At 57.9% G+C, this 21746-nt stretch overlaps 11 protein-coding genes across 11 annotated transcripts; 5 read left to right on the top strand and 6 right to left on the bottom strand.

Annotated features, from left to right (window-relative positions):
* Positions 1-65: 65 nt before the first annotated feature.
* On the top strand, positions 66-2780 carry K452DRAFT_356650 (uncharacterized protein; the record flags this gene model as incomplete). The annotated part of the gene is made up of 2 exons (XM_033546067.1): positions 66-480; positions 534-2780. Exons 1-2 carry the CDS (start codon positions 130-132, stop codon positions 2778-2780), a joined length of 2598 nt encoding a protein of 865 aa, XP_033400171.1. The 5' UTR covers positions 66-129.
* Positions 2781-2870: 90 nt separating this feature from the next.
* K452DRAFT_142049 (uncharacterized protein) lies at positions 2871-3293 on the top strand. The gene has a single exon (XM_033535418.1). It carries the CDS (start codon positions 2961-2963, stop codon positions 3195-3197), a length of 237 nt encoding a protein of 78 aa, XP_033400170.1. The 5' UTR covers positions 2871-2960; the 3' UTR covers positions 3198-3293.
* K452DRAFT_344489 (uncharacterized protein) lies at positions 3293-4935 on the bottom strand (the record flags this gene model as incomplete). The annotated part of the gene is made up of 4 exons (XM_033545426.1): positions 3293-3989; positions 4092-4463; positions 4549-4667; positions 4726-4935. The coding sequence occupies 4 exons, from the start codon at positions 4933-4935 to the stop codon at positions 3389-3391; spliced, it is 1302 nt and encodes a 433-aa protein (XP_033400169.1). The 3' UTR covers positions 3293-3388.
* A 56-nt stretch (positions 4936-4991) lies between these two features.
* K452DRAFT_284775 (uncharacterized protein) lies at positions 4992-5611 on the bottom strand. Its single transcript, XM_033540009.1, has one exon. It carries the CDS (start codon positions 5515-5517, stop codon positions 5149-5151), a length of 369 nt encoding a protein of 122 aa, XP_033400168.1. The 5' UTR covers positions 5518-5611; the 3' UTR covers positions 4992-5148.
* A 154-nt stretch (positions 5612-5765) lies between these two features.
* Positions 5766-6938, bottom strand: K452DRAFT_222835 (uncharacterized protein; the record flags this gene model as incomplete). The annotated part of the gene is made up of 3 exons (XM_033536577.1): positions 5766-6335; positions 6406-6858; positions 6915-6938. The coding sequence occupies 3 exons, from the start codon at positions 6936-6938 to the stop codon at positions 5766-5768; spliced, it is 1047 nt and encodes a 348-aa protein (XP_033400167.1).
* A 345-nt stretch (positions 6939-7283) lies between these two features.
* On the top strand, positions 7284-7881 carry K452DRAFT_284773 (uncharacterized protein). The gene is made up of 2 exons (XM_033540008.1): positions 7284-7304; positions 7365-7881. Exons 1-2 carry the CDS (start codon positions 7293-7295, stop codon positions 7686-7688), a joined length of 336 nt encoding a protein of 111 aa, XP_033400166.1. The 5' UTR covers positions 7284-7292; the 3' UTR covers positions 7689-7881.
* A 120-nt stretch (positions 7882-8001) lies between these two features.
* Positions 8002-10690, bottom strand: K452DRAFT_316448 (uncharacterized protein). The gene is made up of 2 exons (XM_033543969.1): positions 8702-10690; positions 8002-8651 (listed from the first exon to the last, which is right to left on the bottom strand). The coding sequence occupies exons 1-2, from the start codon at positions 10600-10602 to the stop codon at positions 8402-8404; spliced, it is 2151 nt and encodes a 716-aa protein (XP_033400165.1). The 5' UTR covers positions 10603-10690; the 3' UTR covers positions 8002-8401.
* Positions 10691-11112: 422 nt separating this feature from the next.
* On the top strand, positions 11113-12393 carry K452DRAFT_194332 (uncharacterized protein; the record flags this gene model as incomplete). The annotated part of the gene is made up of 1 exon (XM_033535912.1): positions 11113-12393. A coding segment is annotated over one exon (1281 nt), but the record flags the coding sequence as incomplete, so codon positions are not given.
* An 800-nt stretch (positions 12394-13193) lies between these two features.
* On the bottom strand, positions 13194-14590 carry K452DRAFT_325039 (uncharacterized protein; the record flags this gene model as incomplete). Its single annotated transcript, XM_033544741.1, has 4 exons — positions 13194-13418; positions 13477-14205; positions 14283-14443; positions 14512-14590. The coding sequence occupies 4 exons, from the start codon at positions 14588-14590 to the stop codon at positions 13194-13196; spliced, it is 1194 nt and encodes a 397-aa protein (XP_033400163.1).
* A 599-nt stretch (positions 14591-15189) lies between these two features.
* Positions 15190-16174, bottom strand: K452DRAFT_284769 (uncharacterized protein). The gene is made up of 4 exons (XM_033540007.1): positions 15944-16174; positions 15771-15890; positions 15523-15717; positions 15190-15472 (listed from the first exon to the last, which is right to left on the bottom strand). The coding sequence occupies exons 1-4, from the start codon at positions 16116-16118 to the stop codon at positions 15384-15386; spliced, it is 579 nt and encodes a 192-aa protein (XP_033400162.1). The 5' UTR covers positions 16119-16174; the 3' UTR covers positions 15190-15383.
* Positions 16175-16684: 510 nt separating this feature from the next.
* Positions 16685-20913, top strand: K452DRAFT_141944 (uncharacterized protein). The gene is made up of 6 exons (XM_033535417.1): positions 16685-16841; positions 16898-17863; positions 17912-17960; positions 18012-19021; positions 19067-19658; positions 19703-20913. Exons 1-6 carry the CDS (start codon positions 16826-16828, stop codon positions 20760-20762), a joined length of 3693 nt encoding a protein of 1230 aa, XP_033400161.1. The 5' UTR covers positions 16685-16825; the 3' UTR covers positions 20763-20913.
* The last annotated feature ends 833 nt before the right edge of the window (positions 20914-21746 follow it).

Raw genomic sequence — 21746 nt, 5'->3', positions numbered from 1 at the left:
CGATAACAGAAGTTTCCGCGAGAGTTGCGCCTTCTTTGACTTTGCGCTGCTCGACGCGTCGTTCACTCATGTTCTAGGATGCGCTAGGAATCTCTCCATCGCCACCCACTCAGAACCCTTCGCTCCGTCATGGACGATTTCCAGGCTTTCCAGAAGACCCTCTCCACCGCTCTCGTATCCACCACGCGCACCGCGACCCAGCTCTGCGCCGAAGATCTGGGCTTCCACCGCTCGCTCGACCCTTCTGTCGCCGTCTCGCTCGACCAGCAAAATGCGCGCCTTCTTTCGCTGGCGGAACGCCTTCTTGGGAATGCGGCTTCGGGTTCGGAAGTTGTAGGTCCCAAGCTGGAGGATGCCGATGCCGTTGAGGGCAACTGGAGGGGGGTTGTTGATGTTGTCGACAGCTTGCTGGAGAGGGCCGATACCAGTCTGGACGAGTACACGGGCATTGTCAAGCGCTTGACGCCCAGCAAGGAGCAGGTACGTTTTCGCGAGAAGTAAAGAGAGGCGCGCCTCACTAACCCTCCCGCCAGTCTCCAGTCCCTGTGAGGGAGACCCGGAACAAATTCAAGACGCAAGATCTTCCCAAGCCACAAGCATTATTCGAGAGTGCTCCAGATAACTATGCGGTCGACATCTGGAAGCCGCTCCTCACTTCAAAGCCACACGCGTCAGTCCCGCTCGAGAAGAGCTTGAACAAGTACAAAGACGAGGACGGAGTTGAGCATGTCCAGCATCCTTACCAATCCGAAATCGAAAACTACCAGTATCCACCCTCGGTATACACCAAGGCCGATCCTATCCCGTATACGCCATTTGAGAGCACCACTGCCACGTTAGTCGACACTCCGGAAGCATTGGAGGCTATGCTTAAAGAGTTGAAGAGCGCCAAAGAGATTGCAATTGATCTGGAACACCACGACACTCGAACCTACATTGGTATCGTATCCTTAATGCAGATCAGTACTCGGAACAAGGATTGGATCGTAGACACGTTGGTACCGTGGAGGAGAAGGCTGGAGTGCCTCAACGAAGTCTTTACGGACCCCAACATCATCAAAGTACTCCACGGCGCATACATGGACATCATTTGGCTGCAGCGCGATCTTGGTCTTTACCTCGTTGGACTCTTCGACACGCACCATGCGTCGCGAGCTCTGGGTTATGCAGGTGGTAGCCTGGCTTTCCTTTTGCAGAAGTTTATCAATTTCACCGCGCAAAAACAGTACCAAACTGCCGACTGGAGGATACGGCCGCTTCCCACCGAACTGTTCGACTATGCACGATCGGATACCCATTTCCTTCTTTACATCTACGACAACATGCGGAACGAGCTCATTGACAGATCCGACTTTTCGAATCCGGAAGAGGACCGGGTGAAGAGGGTTTTGGATAAATCGAAAGAGACCGCATTGCAGACTTACGAAAACCCCGTCTATGACGAAGCCGAAGGCAGCGGCCCCATGGGCTGGTACAGGGCTCTTTACCGTAATCCCAACATGTTCAACAAGGAGCAATTTGCAGTTTTCAAGGCTGTCCACCAGTGGCGCGACAGCGTCGCCCGTCAAGAGGATGAAAGCACACACTACGTCATGGCCAACCACGCTCTGTTCAGCGTGGCGCGCGAGATGCCTCTGGAAAAGCCCAAGCTGCTCAGCGTCGCGCAGCCCATCTCACCGCTAGTACGTCTGCGCGCCGACGAGCTGGTCGGCACCATTGCTCGCGCCAAGGAAGCCGGTGCAAACGGCCCTGAAATGTGGCAATTCTTCTCCAAGGCCGCTGGCGGCGCTCACGCACAGCCACTCGTGGCACCGCCATCCAGCTCAGTAGGCTTGAGCACGGCTTTTGAAAGCCTAAAGAAACCTCAGGCCAACGTCGTATCCGCACGCAGTGAAACGTCAAGCTTTTGGGGTAAGATCTTCCCTAGCAGCCTGTGGCAGCAACGCCGGCCTGTCACGACCGACACGATTCGCCTCGCGCTCCCGCTACCGCCGCTCACGGCTGAAATATTTGCCGACCCGGCTGATGCTGCCGACGCGAAGCAGAAGCAGCAAGAAGAGAAGAAGGAGGTTGACCCCGGTGCGCGGGCTGAGCATGCGTATGTCAGGCCCGAGGACCGCAAGACCAAGAAGCAACAGGAGGACATTTTCATCGTGAAGCAGCTTGGCGGGCGCAAGCGCAAGCTTGAGGAGCTGGCGCGCGGCGGTCGCGGCAGTGGTGATGCTGAGCCGGCGGAGGAACAGCAGGCGAAGAAGCAGGCCGCCGCGGGCGAGGAGCTGGACCACACGGCCAACAAGGTCGCGTTCCCGGAGGAGGCGCTCCGCGAGGGGAGCGAGGGCATTCCATTGGACGAGAGCAACCACACCAACAAGGATGCGGCGAAGCGAGAGCGAAAGAAGGCAAAAAGGGCAGAGAAGAGAAGGCTGGCAGCGGAGGCGAGGAAGGCAGCCTCGAGCGGGGAAGCAATGGAAGAAGACAACGACGAAAGCGTCGAGGAGGGTGAGGACGGCGGCGTGTCATTGGAAGAAGAAGAAGAAGAAGAAGAAGAAGAAGAAGAAGAAGAAGAAGAAGAAGAAGAAGAAGAAGAAGAGCAGCCCTTTGATTACGCGGCAGCGCCGAATATGCTCCAAGGGCAGCAGCAGCAGGGCAGGGACAGGAAGAAGGACAAGAAGGGCCGCAAGAAGGCGTTTAATCCGTATGCGAAGGGCATGGATGCGCCGAAGGGGCTGCCGCGCGCGCAGAAGGAGCGGTCGGGCAGGAGCGCGACGTTTAGGCAGTGAGTGGGTGGTGGTGGTGGTAGTGGTGTAGAAGTCTTACCTATCAACGGGACGGAGAGTCCTCTCTGGAGTGTTAGTGCAAAGGAGCCGTGATGGCTCTGCTCCTAGATTGCGACCTACGACCTAAGTAGTCGGCGGCGAGAATCGATTGAGAATTGGCTACTTGATTGAGCGATTTGATTGATGGAGCTGCTTCCTCATGCGTGCGTGCTCTTTTTGACCATTAACGCTTTCCACCCCTCACCATATTCACAGCCACTCACTCACTCACTCAGTCAACCATGCCCATGCGTATACCCGTCCATATGCCATAGGTGTGCGTGTATATCATCGTGTGTACCTATGTATGCAAATGCCCAGCGAGCTCGCGTACCATACCAAACCAAACCCAATCCAAAAACAGCAAAGAAACGCATTTGATATCTCAATCTCCGCGCCCGTTGCGTTGCGCCCGCCCGCCCGCTCGCTCGCTCGCTCGCAGGCGCCTGCGCCTACGATGACGACGACGCCGACAACATATCTACCCCTTCCATCATCTTCCGCGCGTGCTAGCGCTTACGTGCTCCTCGGCGCTCGCCAACACTCGCTCGCTCACTCACTCGCTCACTCCCTCACCGCTGCGCAGCCCACATGCCCGCCTGGGTATCCCTAATCCGCTGCTCCTGGGCCCTGATCATCTCGTCCGTCTGGCCGTGGCCATCTGCCCGGCCATCAACCTGCATGGCATCGCCGTCGCCCTCGTCGACAGGCCCCAGCGCCCTAACATCCGGGCCAGGCCCCTGGTCGCGGCCAGGCTCATGGCTGCGCGCGCCGTCCATGGCCGCCGCGCCCCCGCCAGCGCGCAGCTGGTTGATCGCGCGGATCGTGTCGATGGCGGCGTGCAGCGTGCGCCGCGCATTGAAGTTCTTCTTGACGGTGGGGAGGAGGTCTTCTTTCCCGCCTGTGGAGGGGTCCTTGACGTTCGTGGATGGGTCCGCGATCCATGGGTGCGAGAGCGCTTCGTGCGATGTCATGCGCGCGCGGGGGTCGATGGTGAGGCAGCGCTTGATGAATTCGCGCGCCGTGGGGGTTACGCCCCGCCAGTATTCGAGCGGCGTGAAGCTGTAGTCGGCCACGAGGATCGCTTGCATTTCTTCAAGGTTGGAGTCGCGGTCGAAGGGCGTGTAGCCGCAGAGTAGGAAGTACGTTATTACGCCTATGGCCCAGATGTCGCTGCGCCGGGGGGTTAGTGCGTGGTTATGGCAAGTTGTTGTGTGGGGAAGTATTTTTTTGGGGAAGGGATTGGGGGAGCAGAGAGGCGGCGCGCAGACTCACACAGGCTTGCCGTGACCCGTCTTCTTGAAAATCTCAGGCGCCATGTAGCCCGGGGTGCCGCAGGTGGTGGTAAGGACGTGGAACTGCTCCTCGTCCATGATGCGGCTGAGGCCAAAGTCGGCGATGAGCAGGTCGGCGTTGTCCTCGGGCGTGCGGAACAGCAGGTTCTCGGGCTTGAGGTCGCGGTGCACGATGCCGTGGTCGTGCAGGTACGCGACGGCCGACAGCGTCGCCCGGATCAGGTCTGCCGCGTCCGACTCGTAGTAGCTGCCTTTGCGGCAGATGCGGTCGAACAGCTCGCCGCCGAGCGCGAGGTCCGTCACTAGGTAGACTGTAGCGTGCGCGCGACGAGGGTCAGCGAGGCGTCGAGGGCTGGCGGGGTAGGGTGGGGTAGTGTAGGTAGGTATGTAGGTAGGCTGCGCCAAACTCGACTCCGACTCCGACTATAACCACCTACACCGAAAGTGGGGCGGGGCAAGGCTCACGGTTGTTCATCGTCTCAAAGTAGTCGACGAGCGTCAGGATGTTCTGGTGGCCCATGGAGACGCGCTTCAGCACGGCGATTTCATTGCGGACCTGCGCACCAATATCAGCAACCAAGCAAACAACAAAACCACCACACAACCGTACATACCATATGTTCGCGCCCGGCCATCAGTCTCTTATTAATAACCTTCGCAGCATAGTACCGGCCGGTATCAATGTGCACGCACTCCTTGACGACCGAGTAGCTGCCCGCGCCCAGCGTCTTGCCCGTCTTGTACCGGCAGGGCTGGATCTGCGCTTGTGCGCGTTGTGCTGCCGCTGCTGCGCCGTTGGCGGAGGAGGGGGCTGTTGTCGCCATAGTGGCTGAGAGAGAGAGAGAGAGAGAGGGTGCAGGGCGAGGAAGATTGTTTGCGTGTGTGCGTGTGTGTGTGTCACGGTCGGTCGGTCGTCGAGCGTCGAACGTGCGTGCGGTGGGCGGAGGGCGGTGAGGCTGAGTCTTAAAGCGTTTGAGCGTTGAGCGGGCGTGAGGTGATAGGTACATACAGTACAGTAGCGCGACGGGAGCGGGGCGTTACAGTCCAGCAAAACGCCCGCAGCCAACAGAAAACCCGTATATATATATGCCTACCCAAATACCGAGACGCGACCGTAAGTAGCGATGACGAAAATGACGGCAGCAGAGGCGGGTGACGACGCCCGAGGCTTCCACTTCAGGTAGATTGCCGTCGGGCTGAAACTCGTCGACAATCAAGCAATCAATCGGCGAGAGGAGTCGATTGCCTTGCGTGCGTGCGTGCGTGCGTGCGCTTTGGCGGGGCGGGCACCAGCCAGCGGGCGCGCGGGGGCCAAGCGGGGGCCAACACCCGTGATCGGTTGTCAGGTCGGTCGGGAGCCCAAAGTGAGAGAGGGAGAAAGAGAGAGAGAGAGCTGCTCTCCTCATGTCATTCGCCTTTGTGATGACTACCATTGAACCCAACCACCCACAAATGAAAACCTGCTGAGACAACCACAACAACAAAAGGAAAGATATTGAGACGCTGTCGCGCTCATATACAAAACAAAAAAAGAAGAGGTTTCGCCGAGGGGTCGTGCCCTTGATCCCCATCTGCCCAGAAAAGTAAAAGAAAAAACAATAATGTCCCCGTTGAACTCCCCTCGTTGCCTGTGCCTCCTGCTCCGCTGCGACTTTTACACCGAGCTCGTAGGCGCCTCGCCCTCGGCCACTACGGCCACGTTGAGGCCGCGGTTCGAGCTCTGCAACACCAGTTGCTCGTGCCGCCGCGCGCGCAAAAAGTCCGAAATCGACCGGATCAGAATGAACCACCCCACAATCATCATTATGTACGCCAGCCACTCGTTTGTGCTGATGCTGCCGGAGCTGCCAGCGCTTCCGCTCACATCGTCTGGGTCGAAATCGACGTTGTTGGGGTCGCTGGGTGCGTCGCCGAAGCCCGAATCGGGCGTTCCTCCCACCACGTCGTTGCTGATCGCACCCTTCATCGTGAATCCGTACTGAACAAGCGTGATGCCAAGGCCGGCACGCGCGCCATTCTTCGCGGCGTGCGTCGTGTGGAGCAGGTAGGTGAGGAGGAAGCCGACGAGCTGGAATGCCATGGAAATGATTGCATTCCACACAAACGAGAAGACGGTGCCGACCGGTAGGCCGTCAACAAATACTTCGTCGGTATGGAGGCCGGGCGCAAGGATGGTCGTCTCCCAGTAGGGCGGAGTGGCGTCTGCGGCAGCTTGCTCGTAGGTCTGTGATGTAAACCGTCAGCGGGTCCGATCGCAATATCCGCGCCTAGCTCCTTCCCAAAGTGAGACTTACAGGAGGCTTCTCCTCAGCCTCTTCTTCCCTGGTCGGCTTCGCGCTCAAGTTCGCAAAGACGCCGTCATTTCCCGATCCACCGCCGACAACGCCCCTTGGCGCAAAGGCCGGCAGCTGCGTGACCCTCCTTACGATGGGCGGAGGCCTAGCATCGACCTGGCGCGAGCTGGAGTCGGTAGTCTGGGGGAGGTTGGAATCCGGGTGCCCCCGCATCAGGCGCTGGCGGTCGTCCATGCCTTGGTTCTCGTCGTCGGACTCATCGTCGGAGCCGCCAAAGGTGTCTTCGAGCTCGCGCTCGGCTTCGGTGGCGAGCGGCTCATGCTCGGCCAGCAGGTGGCGCGCGGAAGGTGAGGAAGTGCGAGAGCGGAAGGACGGGGGTGGTGAGGAGGGGATGGCGTTGGCGGGCTGGAGGGTATCGTTGGAGAGAGACGAGTCCTCGTCGTGTGCCGATACCTGAGTCGAGGTTAGTGCAAGGGGCGGGCGCATGTGGGGGAGCTCTTTAGGCGTACCCGCTCGTAGCGTTGCTGAGGCATGACGGCGGCTGGCGAACCCGAAAGACGGGCTTGGTCGGAGGATACGGGGCTCAGACAAAGAAGAGCAAAAAAAGAAGGGAGACGGACGGGTCGGTGCCTTGGGGAGCGGGGAGAGTAAAAAGGAAGGGAAGGGGAGAGTGGGACGGAGAGAGGCTGGTGCGAGACGAACGAGCGAGTGTTTGGGTCACCCGCGGTGCCGTAAGGCGCTGGGCATGGGCGCTTCCAGTCGAAGGTCGAAGGCGCGAGCTGCGCTGCGCCCCCGGGCACTAGTCCACTTGCGGCGCCAACGCTTGTCATGATATTCCTATATGCATTTCCTCCACCTATTCTTGTAACCAAATAATCCTTCACAACATGTCCGCAACTGTACGTCCTCACTCCCACCCCCACCTTACCTACCCCTACCTCCTGACCCACTCCTCCCAGACCATCGCCAAACACTACGCGCGCATCACCCGCACCTGGCCCAAGGACGCCCTGCGGCCCACGGTGCAGTTCCAAGCCGCCCTGCAGCAGCGCGCCGCCAATCCGCTCCCCAAGTCCGACGACGACCTCCGCGACATCAACGCCCTCTACTCGCTGCTCGGCGACCGCTACGCCAAGCGCTATCCCGCCAACCCCGCCGTCTTCAAGCCCGCCAGCAACCCGGCCTACTACGACGACCTCATCGCTGAGCTGTCCCAGGCCCCTAGTCGCAGCTGGTTTCAGCGCTGGCTCAATAGCTGGAAGGGCTCTTTGAGGCTGCAGTAGTGGTGCACGCGGGCGTCGGGCGTAATGTATATGAATCTGTATAAAAAAAAAAGTATTACATCGTTGAGGTCTTGTAGGAATAGCAGAGCTTGCCAGATATTCTGTTTCTCTGGAGCTCAAACGCGAAGCTGGGAACACTCTCTGTCGTTGTTACCGTGGTTCGGAAAGAATCTGATTTGAAGATCTGACAGTGGCTTGACAGCTCGCGCGTACCATGGTAGACATCATTGATTGGAGTGACGTCTCTCACTGTTGCTCAAGACGATCTCGCACATCATGAAACACATCAAGAAGAAACCTTGAACACAGATAATCGTCACTCAGAAATCGTCATAATCAATGCTATATCTCTAACAGACTTGCGAGCTGTGTAAAGCAGCTATAGTACAAGCCATGCAAGCCATGCAAGCTATGCAGGTGTAGACGCAGAAGCCTCAACACATCATGAAGAAGCTGCCGACGTATAGGAAAGAAAACCCCCAAGTGACAGAACCTCATGTCGGCAAAGATGCATAGAAAAGAAGCAAAGCAACCGACCTTCCAATAAACCATATCCGTACAACTCCAGGCCCCCCAAGCAAACGCCTCCGCCTGCGCAACCGAGATCGACCCAAATTAGCAATGGTGAAACCGGGCCGAAGAACCTTTGCTTTTCCAGCTAGCATTTCAAAGCCAGTGTGACGCGGCCTTGAACTTTGACCCTTTCAGTCACATTAAGAGGCCACTCCCTGGTAGGGCGTCATGGGCTTTGCGGCGAGTGTTTGCGCCATTTTTTCGCGCTCGAGCTTCTCCTGCTCCATCATGGCGCGGTCAGCTTTGGTAACGCGAGGCTTTCTGACGGTGTTACCGCCGCGAGCTCTTCCGCCGCCGCCACCGCCGCCCCGATTGCCTCTGCCTGAAGCTTCACCACGGCTCGTGCCGCCTCTACCGCGACCGCGGCCGCGACGCACCGTACCGTCGGCCCTGTAATTGTCGTCAGTCAATAGCTTTGTCTAGTGGGGAACACCACGTACCTCTCAACTGCAGGCTTCTCTCCCTCGGTGACGAGCGGGCCGCTGTAAACGAAGAAACCATCTTTAGCCATTAGCGCGCTCTGTTCCCATGCGAGCTCCGTGTCGTCGATAAAGTCGTCGTCTTTGTCGTAATCTTCGACCTTCTTCTTTCTCTTCCGCACCGTACCACTCTGGGTAAGCTCTTCATCCATGCCGCCCATCTCGACGTTACTCTCAGGCTCCGACAAGTCTACCGACATGTCATCTGCGGAAGCAGCACCTGATCCTTTCTCTAGTGCGGCGGTCGCAGCGGCCATCTGGCGTCGGCGTTCTTTGGCAGCGGCGATGCGCGGATGCATGGCGGCGAAGCCATACTTCTTCTCCACCTCTCGTGCAAAGTTGATGGTGACGTTAGTCTGTCCCTTGAGGGGGAAGGTCAACCAAATGTTGGTGCCTTCGGTCTCGGGCTTGGTGTTCATCATTGCACCGGCAAATGGCATTCCCGACAAGAGGCCACTACCAGTGGGCATGGGCGCCGGGGCCTCTTTCTTCTTTTCGGGCTTTTGGGCGGGAGCCGGCGGGGTGATGACAGAGGTTGACGATGCAGTGCTTGCGGTATCAGTCTTCTTGGGCGGGGTCGGTTTCTGCACTTCTAGGGCGACTTCTACAGGTGAAGTTTGCACCGGGCTTGCCTGGGGAACATGAACGGACTGAGTCGGCGGCCCAAAGGGGTTTTGGCTTGCTTGCAGAGGTGCGGGTGATGCAGGTGCAGAGGTGACGGACAGAGGAGCTTGGAACCTCGCTTGCTGGCTGAGGTGAGGTTGACTGGGCACGGAAGGAGGATCTATCAAGCTGTTGATTGAGGGTGAGGCACTGGCGCGGTTGATTACGCGACTGGACGGCGAGACCGGTGGCACGGCAGTCGCATGTTGATGCTGAGTGACCGGGACCGTCGACGAGCGAATGGGGTCGTAGAGCTGACCGCTAGACGCGGGCCGCGGCGTGGATGGGCCGGGGGTGGCAGCAGCGACTTGGGACAGACTAGGATTCGGGATGGGCTGTTCGGGTGCAGGCTGCGCGGGAACGGAGCCGACGAGATCGGTTATTTTAGGCTGTCGGGACGATGCGGCGTGCTGCTGTTGCAGTTGCTGAGACTGCTGCGGCTGGGGAACGGGCTTCTCTTCGACTGCAGCAGGTGCTGATGTTTCTGCAGCCGCCGCCGCCGCAGTAGCAGCAGCAGTCTTGCGCTTTTTGCCGCGCTGCGTTGGCGGGGCATTTGGGTCTTTTGGCTGGCGGGGACGCCTGGTGGGTTTTGGCTTTTCCTCGCCGGTCGCAGGAGGTGCAGGTTCCTTTTTCTTGCGCGGACGCTTGGTGCCCGTCGTGGTGGTGGTAGTGGATGTGTTAGTGGTGGTGGTGGGCGGGCTGGCGGCCGTGTTATATTTAGCGGAGGTGGGTGCAACATTATTCGGGAGTGCACCACCAAGAACGTTGATGGTCGAGGCGTGATGGGAGCCGTTGGCCGCGCTCGTCGCTGAGTCGGCCAAATCGGGCGAGCCCGGGGGCGTCGACAGCTCGGGCGAACTTGACGAAGCGCCGGCCGCGTTCATGCTGGACAGGGCTCGACAAGCCACGACCAAATATATGAGAGACGTGTATAGGTCGCGCACTTCCCGCAACGACCTGAGCGAAAGGCAGCGGGCGGGCGACGGCAAGCAGGCTGGGGCGCGAGGATGCCGGCACGAGCTGCAGCAAAGCCAGCTCAAGGCGGCTTCAGGGGACTGGTGATGGAAGAAAAGGCGGCGGGCGCACGATTGATGAAGTAGAAGGCGAGGTAAAGGGTAAAGGGAGTTGGAGAAAGGGAGAAGCGGGCGGTGGGAAGGCAGGGCATATAATGGGCGGGCGCTCGCGGGCGACACAGACATGCGACTTTCTCAATCTTTGGACTGCGCAGCTGGCTAGTCGTTGGCAGCTTGATAGATGGCGCGCGCGCACTGCGGGCCCGCGCCGTGCGAGGGCGGGGGGCGTAGCCGATACAAGTTGAAAGTGGAGAGAAAGAGAGAGATAGAGAGAAGAAACACGCATTGTTGTTGGATTTATTTACTGGTGGTGGTGGTGGTGGACGAGGGCATTCTACTGCTGGTGCCCCCGTCTCATGGACCTGGGTCGGGGCTTGGGGCGGGCAGCGTGTTCAAGAGTTCGTCTCTTCGCTCGCATGCATCCGACGACGTGGGTGCGCCACACTCGATCGCGCACCGCCACCCGATCGCCCGCTAGTCGAAATAATCCGCTCCTGCCCTACGCAACTACGCCATCCTGAAACCTCAATCATGGCCAACGTCGGAGATCGCTTCTACGTCAATTTCGACGATCCCGAGAGGGGCATTATCGGCGATAAGATTGAGAACGACTCGAAGAATGTTCCGGCCTTTGACTTTGTCGCCGACATCCACGAGCGCCAGCCCGGCGACGTGAAACCTCCGTCTGCCCCGACCCGAAAGGCCACCTCCACCACCGGCTTTCCCGCCCACAAGAAGCGCACTCGTCCGTCTGCCTTTAAGCGCCAGCGCGACGCCGCTGCCACTACCAATACAAACGTGCCGACTGTGCCGCTACCTCAGCCCAAGCCCTCGACTGCACCACAGCATGGCGAAAGCTTCGACGAGGTCGAGCGTAGGCGCATCGACGCCGAAAACAATGAGAGACTGGCTGCCATGTCGCCAGAGGAGATTGAACAAGAGCGTCAAGAACTCTTCTCCGGCTTGAATCCTGCGCTAATCGAGAGGCTCCTCAAGAGAGCCAACCTCGACCATGGCAGCAATGAGACCTCTTTTGAGACCTCTTTCCCTACAACGACTGATCCTCCACAGAAAGCCGAGACAGAAGACAACGAAACTAAGCCACCAAAACCAAAGAAGACTGTCGCTTTTGCAGAACCCGAAGAACCTTCTACAGAGCCTTCACCAACTGCACCCAAAGATGCGCCAGATGCCGACACCCCGCCCTCGCTCGCAGACCAACTGCCTCCCGCGCCGTCAGTCCACTGGCCGCGCCCACCATCTCTCCCCGACCTCGACCCCTCCTCCCCCAACTTCCTCGCCGACCTGCACGACAAATACTTCCCCGAGCTCGACGCCGACCCCAGCACCCTCGCCTGGGCAGCACCGCTCCCCACCCCCAACTCCACCGCAGACCGACAATCGCCATACCACCCATCGCTGCGGGCCCTCGCGGCCAGCGACCTTCGCTTCGCCTTCAGCGGGGCGCTCATCCCGCCTAGCGCCGCGCGCGACCTGCCCGTCACGCTGGGCCTGCACCACCACGGCGAGGCGCCCGAGGCCGCGGGCTACACGATACCGGAGCTGGCGCTGCTGGCGCGCAGCAAGGTGCCCGCGCAGCGGTGCATGGCGTACCAGACGCTGGGGCGGATACTGTTCCGGCTGGGGCGCGGCGAGTTTGGCGTCGAGGGCACGATCGAGGTCGAGGGCCCCGATGCGATCGAGGAGGGCCATGCCGAGCGCGTCGCTGCTGCTGCTGAGGGCGATGCGGCGGAGCTGGCACGCGGGCTGTGGGATTGCGTCGAGGCGAATCGCGTCGTCGATACGCTTTCCGAGGAGGTTAATCGCATCAATGGCCATTTGACTGCCAAGGCGTTTGCGGAGGAGGCGCTGTGGAATTGGCGCAAGGGCGGTGGGCGCAGGAGGAAGGCCGTGTAGGGTGGGTGAGTGCGTGGAGCGAGTCTTCTGTGGCGACGGATCGTGGCTTTTCGTGTCCGTATGGACATGTTCACGCGTGGATGCGCGCGCGCGTTGGAGAGTCGAGACTGCAAACTCCCGCTTTCCCCCGCCTGTCATGTACCAACATAGCACGAAAAACGAATTAAGAATACGATATCCCACTACATTCACTCCCTACCACCTACCTACTAACCGTGCAACACAAAAAAACAACAAGAACCACCGCAGTGCACATCAGTGCGATATCTACCTACAACAAACTCCAAACCCCAAACCTGAACCACCCACCACCCAGCAAACCACACCTACCTATACCCAAACCCCATCCCACCCCACAAGAAAGAAAGAAAGAAAGAAAATAAACACGGAACCACACCCTCCGTCCTAGAAACAGCTCCTCCCGCGCTCTCTCCACTATCACCTGAGACTAGACAGACCAGCACCCCAGACCGATGGCCCCGCCCCCGCCCCCACTGCGCTGCACTACGCTACGGCACGGATCGGAGGCCCGGCACCTACGTAGTACGTTTAGGTGGTAGGAGCGGCTTGGTGCTTTGCTTGCTTGTTTGTTTGCTTGTTTTTGTGATTGATTGATTGATTGATTGTTTGTTTGTTCATAGCTATATGGTTGTGTGGATTAACCTCACATAACGGCCTCGCTTCCTTAAGTTTGTACCGAAATCGCAATCATGCACCCTATCCCATCCCACCCTACACCTCCCCTCCCCCGCCCAGCCCCCAAACCACCCAACACTACACCCCCCCTGAAACGCCCCCAACTAAGCGCCCTCGACGCCCTTGGCCGCCGCACCCACGCCCACGGCCGCCAGGATGGCGTCGAGGCCCAGCCCGGGGCCGCCGGGCACCATGTCCCGCCACACGGGGTCGGGGACGCGCGACGCGGGCGCGAGCGCGCTCCAGTGCGGGCTCGGCTCCGCGCGCAGCCACTTGAAGTCGTCGACTTGGTCCCAGAGGTTGGGCTCTTCGGAGGAGGAGGGCGGGTGCTGCTGGGGGGTTAGCTTGGTGTGTGGTGTATGGGGGTTTATGGAAGTGCGGACGTACGTAGACGGCGGGGATAGGCGCGAAGCGAATGTTCTTGCAGTCCTCGATGATGGGGCGGCTGGCGCAGTGGAGGTAGACGTCGACGTTGGCGCACTCATGCATGCGGAACTGGCGGCAGGCGACGACGAGGACGGCGTTGCGGACGCCGGTGATGTGGATGGGCCCGGCGACGCGGCCGCACACGACAAGGCTGTCCTTGACGTGCTTGACCGTCAGGCCGGCAAACGGGCCACCGTGCGCGGCCGGCAGCGACAGGTCGACGACGCAGTGTCGCAGGTTGCCCACCGAGCCCGAGCTGGTGGCGTGCGACGCCGCCGCCGGCACCAGGATGTGCAGGTTGCTGTGCCCCGCGATGGCCACGCTCGTCGTCCCCGAGAACGACGGCTGCCGCATGATCGACTCGGCCCGCTGCGCGCTCGTCAGGTTGCGGTTCACAAACGCATCCTCCTCGCCCGTCTCATCCTCGGCCGGCGTGGCGGGCGCGGGGCTCGCAAACGCGCTCGACTCCGTCGTCGACGCCCCCTCGGACCCGCCGCCGCCGCCGCCGCCGCCACTGCCTGCCTTGGGCTTCTGCTGTGCTGCTAGCTCCGCGGCATCGGTGATGGAAATGGCAGACGGATTCTTGTGGTGCGAGATGGCGCTGGTGGCGCGGCCCTTGAACTGGAATTTTGTACGCGGCGCAAACGACGCGCGCGTCGTGTTCAGCTTCTCCGTGAGCGCCTTGATGGCCTAGCTCGCCCGCCGTGTCTGGTCAGCAGCCGCGTCCCGTGTGTGCTTGCGTGCGCTGTCTCGGGGCGGGGGCGTACCTCCGCGTATGTCCGCTGATCGTATGCGGGGATGTAGCTCGATGCGTCCTTGACCTCGTGCGACAGGCGCGCTATGCCTGCGAGGCAGTGGTCCACGCCGTCGGTCCGCTCGCCGCCCGTCGCTGATTTCTCCGCCAGCTGCTCAATCTGCTCCTGTAGCGCTGGAGCGCGCCCTCGTCAGTCTGCTTGTCGTCGTTGTCGTCGGCGTGGTGGGAGTGCTCTCGCTCACCAATTACTTCGTGCTGGAAATAACGAAAAAAGCGCTCCTTGAGGCCGGCGTCCGACTGCTCTTGCTTCAGGTCGGCCATGATGCTGCGTGGGGTGGTCTGGCTAGCGGTGGGTGTAGGCGGAAGAGAAGACCGAGGCGGCGCGCATGGCCGTCGTGAGCTTTTATCAGGAGGCACAGGCAATCCCGCGGTGGTGGAGTCGATGAATGTAAGCGTCAATAATAGGCGGCACGGGCGGTCGATCCCGTCATATTCATTTTTTGCCGCCTGAGGACGAGGGACACGAAGAGGGGCAAAATATCTCAGGGATGACGATGATTCGGAAGGCCGTCTGCTCCCAAAGCGGGATGCCGTCACGTCGATCCTAGCGCTTCTCCACGCACCGCGGCCCGCTGCTGTCATCGTTCTTGCGGGGTTCGCCATGCGTAACACCGCTATGTGGCGCTCTGGGCGCACCTAGTCTCCGCGCCCACCCTTACCCCTTGCGCACTGTTCTTCTGGCACATCGTGACACGGTCAGATGCCAATGTTGCGGAGCGGATGGCTGCTGCCATGCCCTCTTTTCCGCTTTCGTCCGGCACTGACTTCATCCTTGAGTTACAGGGCCGTCCTTTGCCCTACGCCCGAGGCTCTGGCCCGCGTATCACAAAGGTCGAGTCAATCCACTCGCTCTCTTGGGGCAACGTAATAAACTGCATTTGTACATGTTTGCCATTTGTAATCGGCACGTCCCTCTCAAGCTACCTGGGCCTGAAGCTGCGAGGGTGATATAAATGGCTTCCAATCACCGGTACCAATCCGCCGCGGATTGCTGCTATAGCAACGATTTTGATTCAACCCCTCCCCCTTACTGAACTCGAAACTCTTTCGTTGTTCAGTGGGCCGAGGGCGCGGTGATCTCGTAACCGTACTTCTCCTTCAGCAGCTGGCGCCTCCTCTCCTCGTAGCCAGGGCCACGGATGCCTGTAAATTCGTCAGTAGTTGCTCATTTCGCCTCAAACGTTTCAACGCACCGCGGCCTTCGCCCAGCTCGGCAACGGTCTGCTCGAACGGCCTCCTCCTGTTCGTCCTCAGGTACTCCTTCCTCTCGTACTCATCCACGTTGGGGTCCCTGGTGTAGCCGGTCAAAGCGTGACCGCAGAAGTCAAACGTGCCCAGGATAGTGGCAAGACCCGCACCGTATCCGAGGAACGCGGGCACAGTCCGGACTAAAGAGCTAGTCAGCCACAAAGCTCCTTGCCCATAAGCGCCTCCACCGTACCTCTCAATCCAACCATGGCTCCACCAAAGAAACCACCAATGATCTCGTTCCAGGTGTCGTCCTTCTGGCGCAGGTTCGCGGTCGCGCAACGGACGAATTCATAGGAGAAACCCATGGCGGCTGGATCGCATTAGCTTAGCCATAGCTGGCCCGCCGACTGGGGAGCTTCGTACTGAAAGTCGCGATGGTGCCGCCCGTCTGCCTGAAGATGCCCATGGGTCCATAGTTCTGCTTGGTCAAGGTGTTCTGGATGGCCGAGACGAAGGTACCAGCGCCGGCCAGCCAGGCCGTCGACTTGATGGTACGGCCAATGGTGTCCTTGGGGTGGTATGCATGGTCAGAGGCCATTGTGGGCGGCGAGTGTGGACAGCAATGCGGTGGAATAGGTCGTGGTGCCGGAGGATAATCAAGTGTCGTGAGGTTCCAATTGGCTCTTGACGTCGGCATGGGCGGTAGGCGGCTCTGGGGGCGGTGAAGGGAGCTTGAATTCTGCCGGTCTTGCCAAGCCCGCCGGGGGCTTGTCGTGGCCAGCCACGATTCCGTTCAGAGCTCAGCAAACGCTTTTTCTGGTTAGTAAAGGCGACCCATGGTAAGCCAAGCCTGCGCTGGGAGCCGCTATTGGTGCCGGTTTGTCTGGCGAAACCATGTGTTTGCTGCGCGCTTACAAACCCCTACCAGTTTACCCCAGAGTGGACACGACTAAAATGCCGGCCCGCGTCGTCATGGAGCTTCCCGTCCAGACACGCCTCACTCCCGACACCCACAGCTTCTAGAACTAAGGATCTGTCTTTTCCACTACTGCTGCCCTCCTTTCACAGTCCTACTCTTTCACCAGTTTTTCCAACACATCCCCCAACTGTGCGCCGCATCCCACACAGCCGATTTTACGCGCCTCGTCACCTCCGTTCTCACTCCGATTCAGCTTCCCCGCGGAGTCATACGTCCTTCTCAGGAGCACTTCAGCGTCCCCGCGCTGCGCCACGCGACCGCGTCGAGCTCTCACCTCACTCCGGGCGTAGGCTTGCTTCAGCCGATCGCTGAGCTTCTACGCCCCAATGGCCGGCCGACCAGGTACTTGCTCGACTCGTCATCCAAGAAGCTGTGACAGTAATTAATCGCAAGTACAGGAAAGACCGCCCCGCGCTTGGTCGAAGACTTGTTCAACTATGATCCCCGTCAGCGCGTCCGCTCGGGGCGCAACATCCTCACGGATGCGCCGCCGCAATTCGACGAAAAGAAGCCGCCCATGTCGGCTGTTCCCGGAGGAAGCTGTCGCCACAAGCACAGGATGTACGACAAGATGTTCATGAAACCGGACCAGTGCCTGAATCCTCTGGCGGATGAGTCCCCAGATCACACTTCTGCCTACAAGGTCGCTTCGTACTGCGCGATCTGCCGCTACCATTTCACGGTTATAACGGACTTCCGCGAAGGACCCTGCTTTAGACCTTGCCCAAATGATGAGTTCAAGCAGCATCATTTCATCCACATTTCCAGCAACGTCCGGGGCGCTCGCGCGCAAGACTATGGTCCAACCGAGCTACACCAGTTCAAGTGTACAAGTGAACAATGCGGTGCGGTGGTCAAGATAAGCGTCACACCTCCGCGGATTACCAGGGAGCATGAACGTCTTCTATCAGACTACAACGTCCTACAGGCGCGCTTAAGGGCCGCTCGAAAGATTGGTCCAGATCGTCCTGATCTTGAAGCGGCGCGTCCCGTAGATCCACTCTACAATCTATATGCTTACATTCGCGATTCCTTGGCTGGCAAGCCTGGAAAGATTCCTGCTTTGAACAGGAAATTCCTTGTTTCTTTTGGCCAAGAGTGCGATGAGTTGCTAGAGGATGTAGGCTTCAGGAAAGAGGTGGATGAGAATACCAAGACTCTATCCTGGCATGCGCCGCACGTTTCAAGTAATGAGAACATCTTGGAAGGGGATCCCGTATGGGAGCGCCTGGACGATATTCGCCTGGAACTGATGGTACTGATCGACAAGCAACCTGGACCTGTAAAGCAGACATTGAAGAAATTTGCGTACCAACCTCAACCTTCAAGGGAGATGGTGGCAAAAGCGCTTGGGTCCTTCAATTGTGAGTATATATGGATCGTTGGTTCGCATCGCGCTAACTGAGTGGCAGATGATCGAAAGCCGAACTCCAGGAGAGAAGAGGGCGAGGAAGATCACCCGTAGGCTAACAAACTTCGCAAAATCAGAATCGTAGCTAACCTATCAAACAGGTACTATGCTGGCCTTGGTGCTGTTGGAGATTTTTCCGATAGCCTGCTGGAGTTTGCATACAAACGCCAAGTTGCGACGGATCCCCTGAACCTTCCTTACTACTTCGAATGCCTCCAGGATCTCGCCACAGGCCGGAATAGCCCAGATCTCGATATGCTACGGGCCATAGAAGAGTCGAAAGGATACGTCAGTCGCAAAGACGCATCACAAGCATGCTCTTATTTTGGGTTTGACATTGCAAACATTAACGAACTAGACGATGACTACATCATCTCCTGTTTCAAATCTCGCATGCAGGACACAAGCCCAACGCTTGAACAAGATGTACGGCAACAATTGCTCAAGATAGGCCAATACAAGCAAAGTCAGACGATCAAGGATGCTGCATCCGATACTCTCGAGACTTACGACCAGGCTTTGTCTTGGATCGGTGGTACAGCAGACATGGCAGACGATTCAATTGTCGCTCTTGCCGGCGCAAAGAGGTCTGAATCTGGCGACGAAGCAAAGGTAACACAAGCCATCAAGATCATCGCTGAGTATAGGAAGAGCGACGAACTTATGGGTTGGTTGACAACCGGCGAGATCAACACTCAAGATATGGAGATACAGAAGGCTTGGAGCCTTCTTGGGATGAGCTATCCCAATGACAAGCCTGATCTCGAAAACCTTGACTTCCATATCGATCAGTTCAAGCAAATCAACCCGGCACAAGCTACTGAAATCGACCGCGCAGCGGCAATTGTGAGGAAGTATGCTGGAAATCCCTCAGCAAGCGCACATGTTGCACCAGCCCATCCGCCTGCCGAGTGGCCAGTGGGCATTCAAAACCTTGGAAACACTTGCTACCTGAATGCTATCCTCCAGTTTTTGTTTACCATTAAGCCCCTTCGTCAATGGGTGCTGAACATAGACCAGCATCTGATGGAAATAACACCGGAAAACATGAGGAAGAAGAAAGTAGGGAATTTACCTGTCACCGAAGAGGTGGTGAAGAGATCTCAAGACTGTATGTTTTATTTGATTATTCTTGGACAACACTAACATCACACAGTCGTGCGCGAGTTGCAACAACTGTTCAAGGACATGATATCTGCGCCCGGGTCTATCGCCCATCCCCGGAGCCAGTTGGTCGAACTCGCACTGCATGCTCCGACCGAGGCCATTCGCCCCTCGGGTACTGATGCGGATGTCCCCTCCGCTTCGGAAGTGGTTAGTGACAGCAAAAGTGACGAAACACTTGTTGGCGACATGGATGGTAATGACAGTATGCTCCAGGAGAATCCTGTTGTTGTTAAAGATGCCGAGATTGGTCCAACGCAACCCGACCAAGAAGTCCTTCCTGATGCGCCGTCGGGTTCAGACACGAAAGATTGCCAAGCAACTCCGGAACAAGAAGTCTCGGCTACGACGCAAGAACCTGCCGGGCCAACGAATGCAAACGCCGCAATACCTCCTCCGGATCATCCACCGCCAGTTCCTCCTCGGCCGAATACTTTACCGCAGAAGACTGAGCCTCCCAAGAACCAGCGTAACTTGCAGCAAGATGCTTCGGAGATTCTGAGCAACATTTTGTATCAACTGAGCTGCGCTATCCCTGCCGAAGGCCATACGAAGGATGGTGAACAGCTCGATATAATCAAAGAGTAAGCAAATAACACCACACTGATGCTCAAGCTAACATTTTTAGTCTTTTCTTCGGGCAAGAACGTGTTACGAATCTGAAAAAAGATGGCACTGTGGCCTATGAAACGACAATGTTCGAGAGCGAAAGCGTTACTGTCGTCGAAAAGCCCAAGGGAATCTATGAAGCTATCGATGACTCTCTCGACAAAGCAGCAGTGGAAGGCGACAGCGAGGTGGCAGAGAGATACACGACACTCCTGCATGTCCCTCCCATCCTCAAGTTCGACGTCAAAAGACTGGGTTTCGACAGAGTGAAGCAGACTGCTGTACGCTCAGAACATCACCTAGGCTTGGAGGAGATCATCTACATTGATCGTTACCTCGATAAAGAAGAAGTGTTCAAGAGAAGAGAGAAGGCTTGGCATCTGAAGAAGACTCTCGCATCCTACAAAGAGCGGAGGAATAAGCTTGTCTCGACGCCCGTTGAGCTTGCGGTTCCTGATGCACTCCAGGCTGCATCTGAGCTAATCTCTAACATCCAAGAGCTGGACAGCGGAGATGAGAAATCGTTGGAAACCCCAGTCTCTGACGAACCATCGCAAAAGCCACTTGTTGAGAAACCACTTTTGGATGAGCTGGCCACCAAGGCGTCTTCCGCTCGAGGCGAGATCAAGCAATTGGAAGATGCTATAAAGAAGACCGAGGACGAAATTGTCCCACTTTTCGAAGACATGACATCCGAACCGTACATGCTACACTCTCTCTTTATTCACCGCGGCGGTGCCAGCAGTGGTCATTACCTTGTATCGATCCGCGATTTCGAGCGCAACATGTGGCGCAACTACAATGACGAGACCGTCACTGAAGTGACCGACGTTGAGAAGAACATCTTCGGAATAGGCGAGCCGTACGCTAAAATTCTCCCGACTTGCGTCGTATACGTGCGTGCAGACCTCAAGCATAAAGGCCAAGACCTCATCGAGGCACTCTGTCGAGCTCCGAACGAGGACGTCACGATGGGAGAGAACGAGAAAGTAGACGAGCTGCTAGTGACGGAGGGAATGGATCCAGGAGCAGAGGCTGGGTATGCAACCACGAACGCAAACCCAGCGCCGAGCCACTGAACGCGGTGACTCTTGCAGTTTGAAATGAACAGCTTTCGCTGGTCCCAGCAATGTGTTGTTGAAACCACTGAAGCTGACACAAAGGCGCAACAGTGTGCAGGCGGATAATTATGAAGCGGCTGCTGTGTCGCCGACGCATTCTGATCTAATCACGGCAGTCGACACACCAGCCCAGCGCAGCGACGCGGCTGACCGCGCTAATTCTCCCTCCTTCCGTTCGTCGGCTAGCAACAGCCCGACCAAGCGGCCTAGCAGGCCTTGCACGCCGTCGTCTACCGATTACAATACCAACAACGCCGTCGATGAGGGGTCGCCGCCGAAGCGGAGGCGGCTGTCTTAGGTGGATACTTTGTTCGGACATAAGCGACTTTTGTTTCTTCTTCTTTCTTACATGGAGCTCGACATGGCATAGTCTGCATAGCGGTCACCTCTTCACATCACATCACCTGAACATGCTTGCTCGCGGCACCAAGTCTTTCTTACTTTTTCTTTTTTTTGTTGTTAATCCATTCCATTCATCTACCCAACCCTCCATCTCATCATCCGACCTGCTGTTTTCCGCAAGTCGGTCCGTTAGCGATGCAATAACCTGCTTTTCACTGCTGTTTTTCGTAGCCAGTGTGGTGGCCAGTGACAAGACAAGACAAGATGAACCGAGACGAGACGAGATGAGATGCGCGGCATAGCGGAGCCACGTGTGCGATGGTGCTAGCCTTTTATTCAGTGAAGAAACATGGCCACGGCGGGCTTTAGCGGGGGCCGGCGCTGGCCGTGGGTTCGCTGTTGTGTTGTGTTGTGTGAGTGGGCTGGTTGGGTGGGCTGCTGCTTCTTCTGCGGCTGCGTGGCCTGTGTGCACGCGGGTGGTTTGGCTGGCTTCGCGTAGATAGAATGGCGAGAGGCGTGTCTGTTTGCGTGTTTGTTGGCGTGGTTCTGGGCGCTGTGTCTGGTTGGTAGGTAGATATATAATATAGGTAGAATGGCATA

The sequence above is a fragment of the Aplosporella prunicola genome (genome assembly GCF_010093885.1).
Source record: "Aplosporella prunicola CBS 121167 unplaced genomic scaffold K452scaffold_6, whole genome shotgun sequence".
In the NCBI taxonomy this organism is placed as follows: domain Eukaryota; kingdom Fungi; phylum Ascomycota; class Dothideomycetes; order Botryosphaeriales; family Aplosporellaceae; genus Aplosporella; species Aplosporella prunicola.
Note: the sequence above shows the minus strand (reverse complement) of the source record. Positions and strands in the feature narration are given on the sequence as shown.

Bases quoted from the DNA above. Each gene is read 5' to 3' on its own strand.
- K452DRAFT_142049 (XM_033535418.1), top strand. From the start codon at position 2,961: ATGGAGCTGCTTCCTCATGCGTGCGTGCTCTTTTTGACCATTAACGCT.
- K452DRAFT_284775 (XM_033540009.1), bottom strand. From the start codon at position 5,517: ATGAGGAGAGCAGCTCTCTCTCTCTCTTTCTCCCTCTCTCACTTTGGG.
- K452DRAFT_316448 (XM_033543969.1), bottom strand. From the start codon at position 10,602: ATGTCTGTGTCGCCCGCGAGCGCCCGCCCATTATATGCCCTGCCTTCC. The intron at 8,652-8,701 runs GTACGTGGTGTT...CGACAATTACAG, and splicing joins GAGAAGCCTGCAGTTGAGAG to GGCCGACGGTACGGTGCGTC.
- K452DRAFT_284769 (XM_033540007.1), bottom strand. From the start codon at position 16,118: ATGGCCTCTGACCATGCATACCACCCCAAGGACACCATTGGCCGTACC. The intron at 15,891-15,943 runs GTACGAAGCTCC...AATGCGATCCAG, and splicing joins CGGCACCATCGCGACTTTCA to CCGCCATGGGTTTCTCCTAT. The intron at 15,473-15,522 runs GTGCGTTGAAAC...ACGAATTTACAG, and splicing joins CGAGCTGGGCGAAGGCCGCG to GCATCCGTGGCCCTGGCTAC.
- K452DRAFT_141944 (XM_033535417.1), top strand. The intron at 17,961-18,011 runs GTAGGCTAACAA...CCTATCAAACAG, and splicing joins GAGGGCGAGGAAGATCACCC to GTACTATGCTGGCCTTGGTG. The intron at 19,659-19,702 runs GTAAGCAAATAA...TAACATTTTTAG, and splicing joins CAGCTCGATATAATCAAAGA to TCTTTTCTTCGGGCAAGAAC.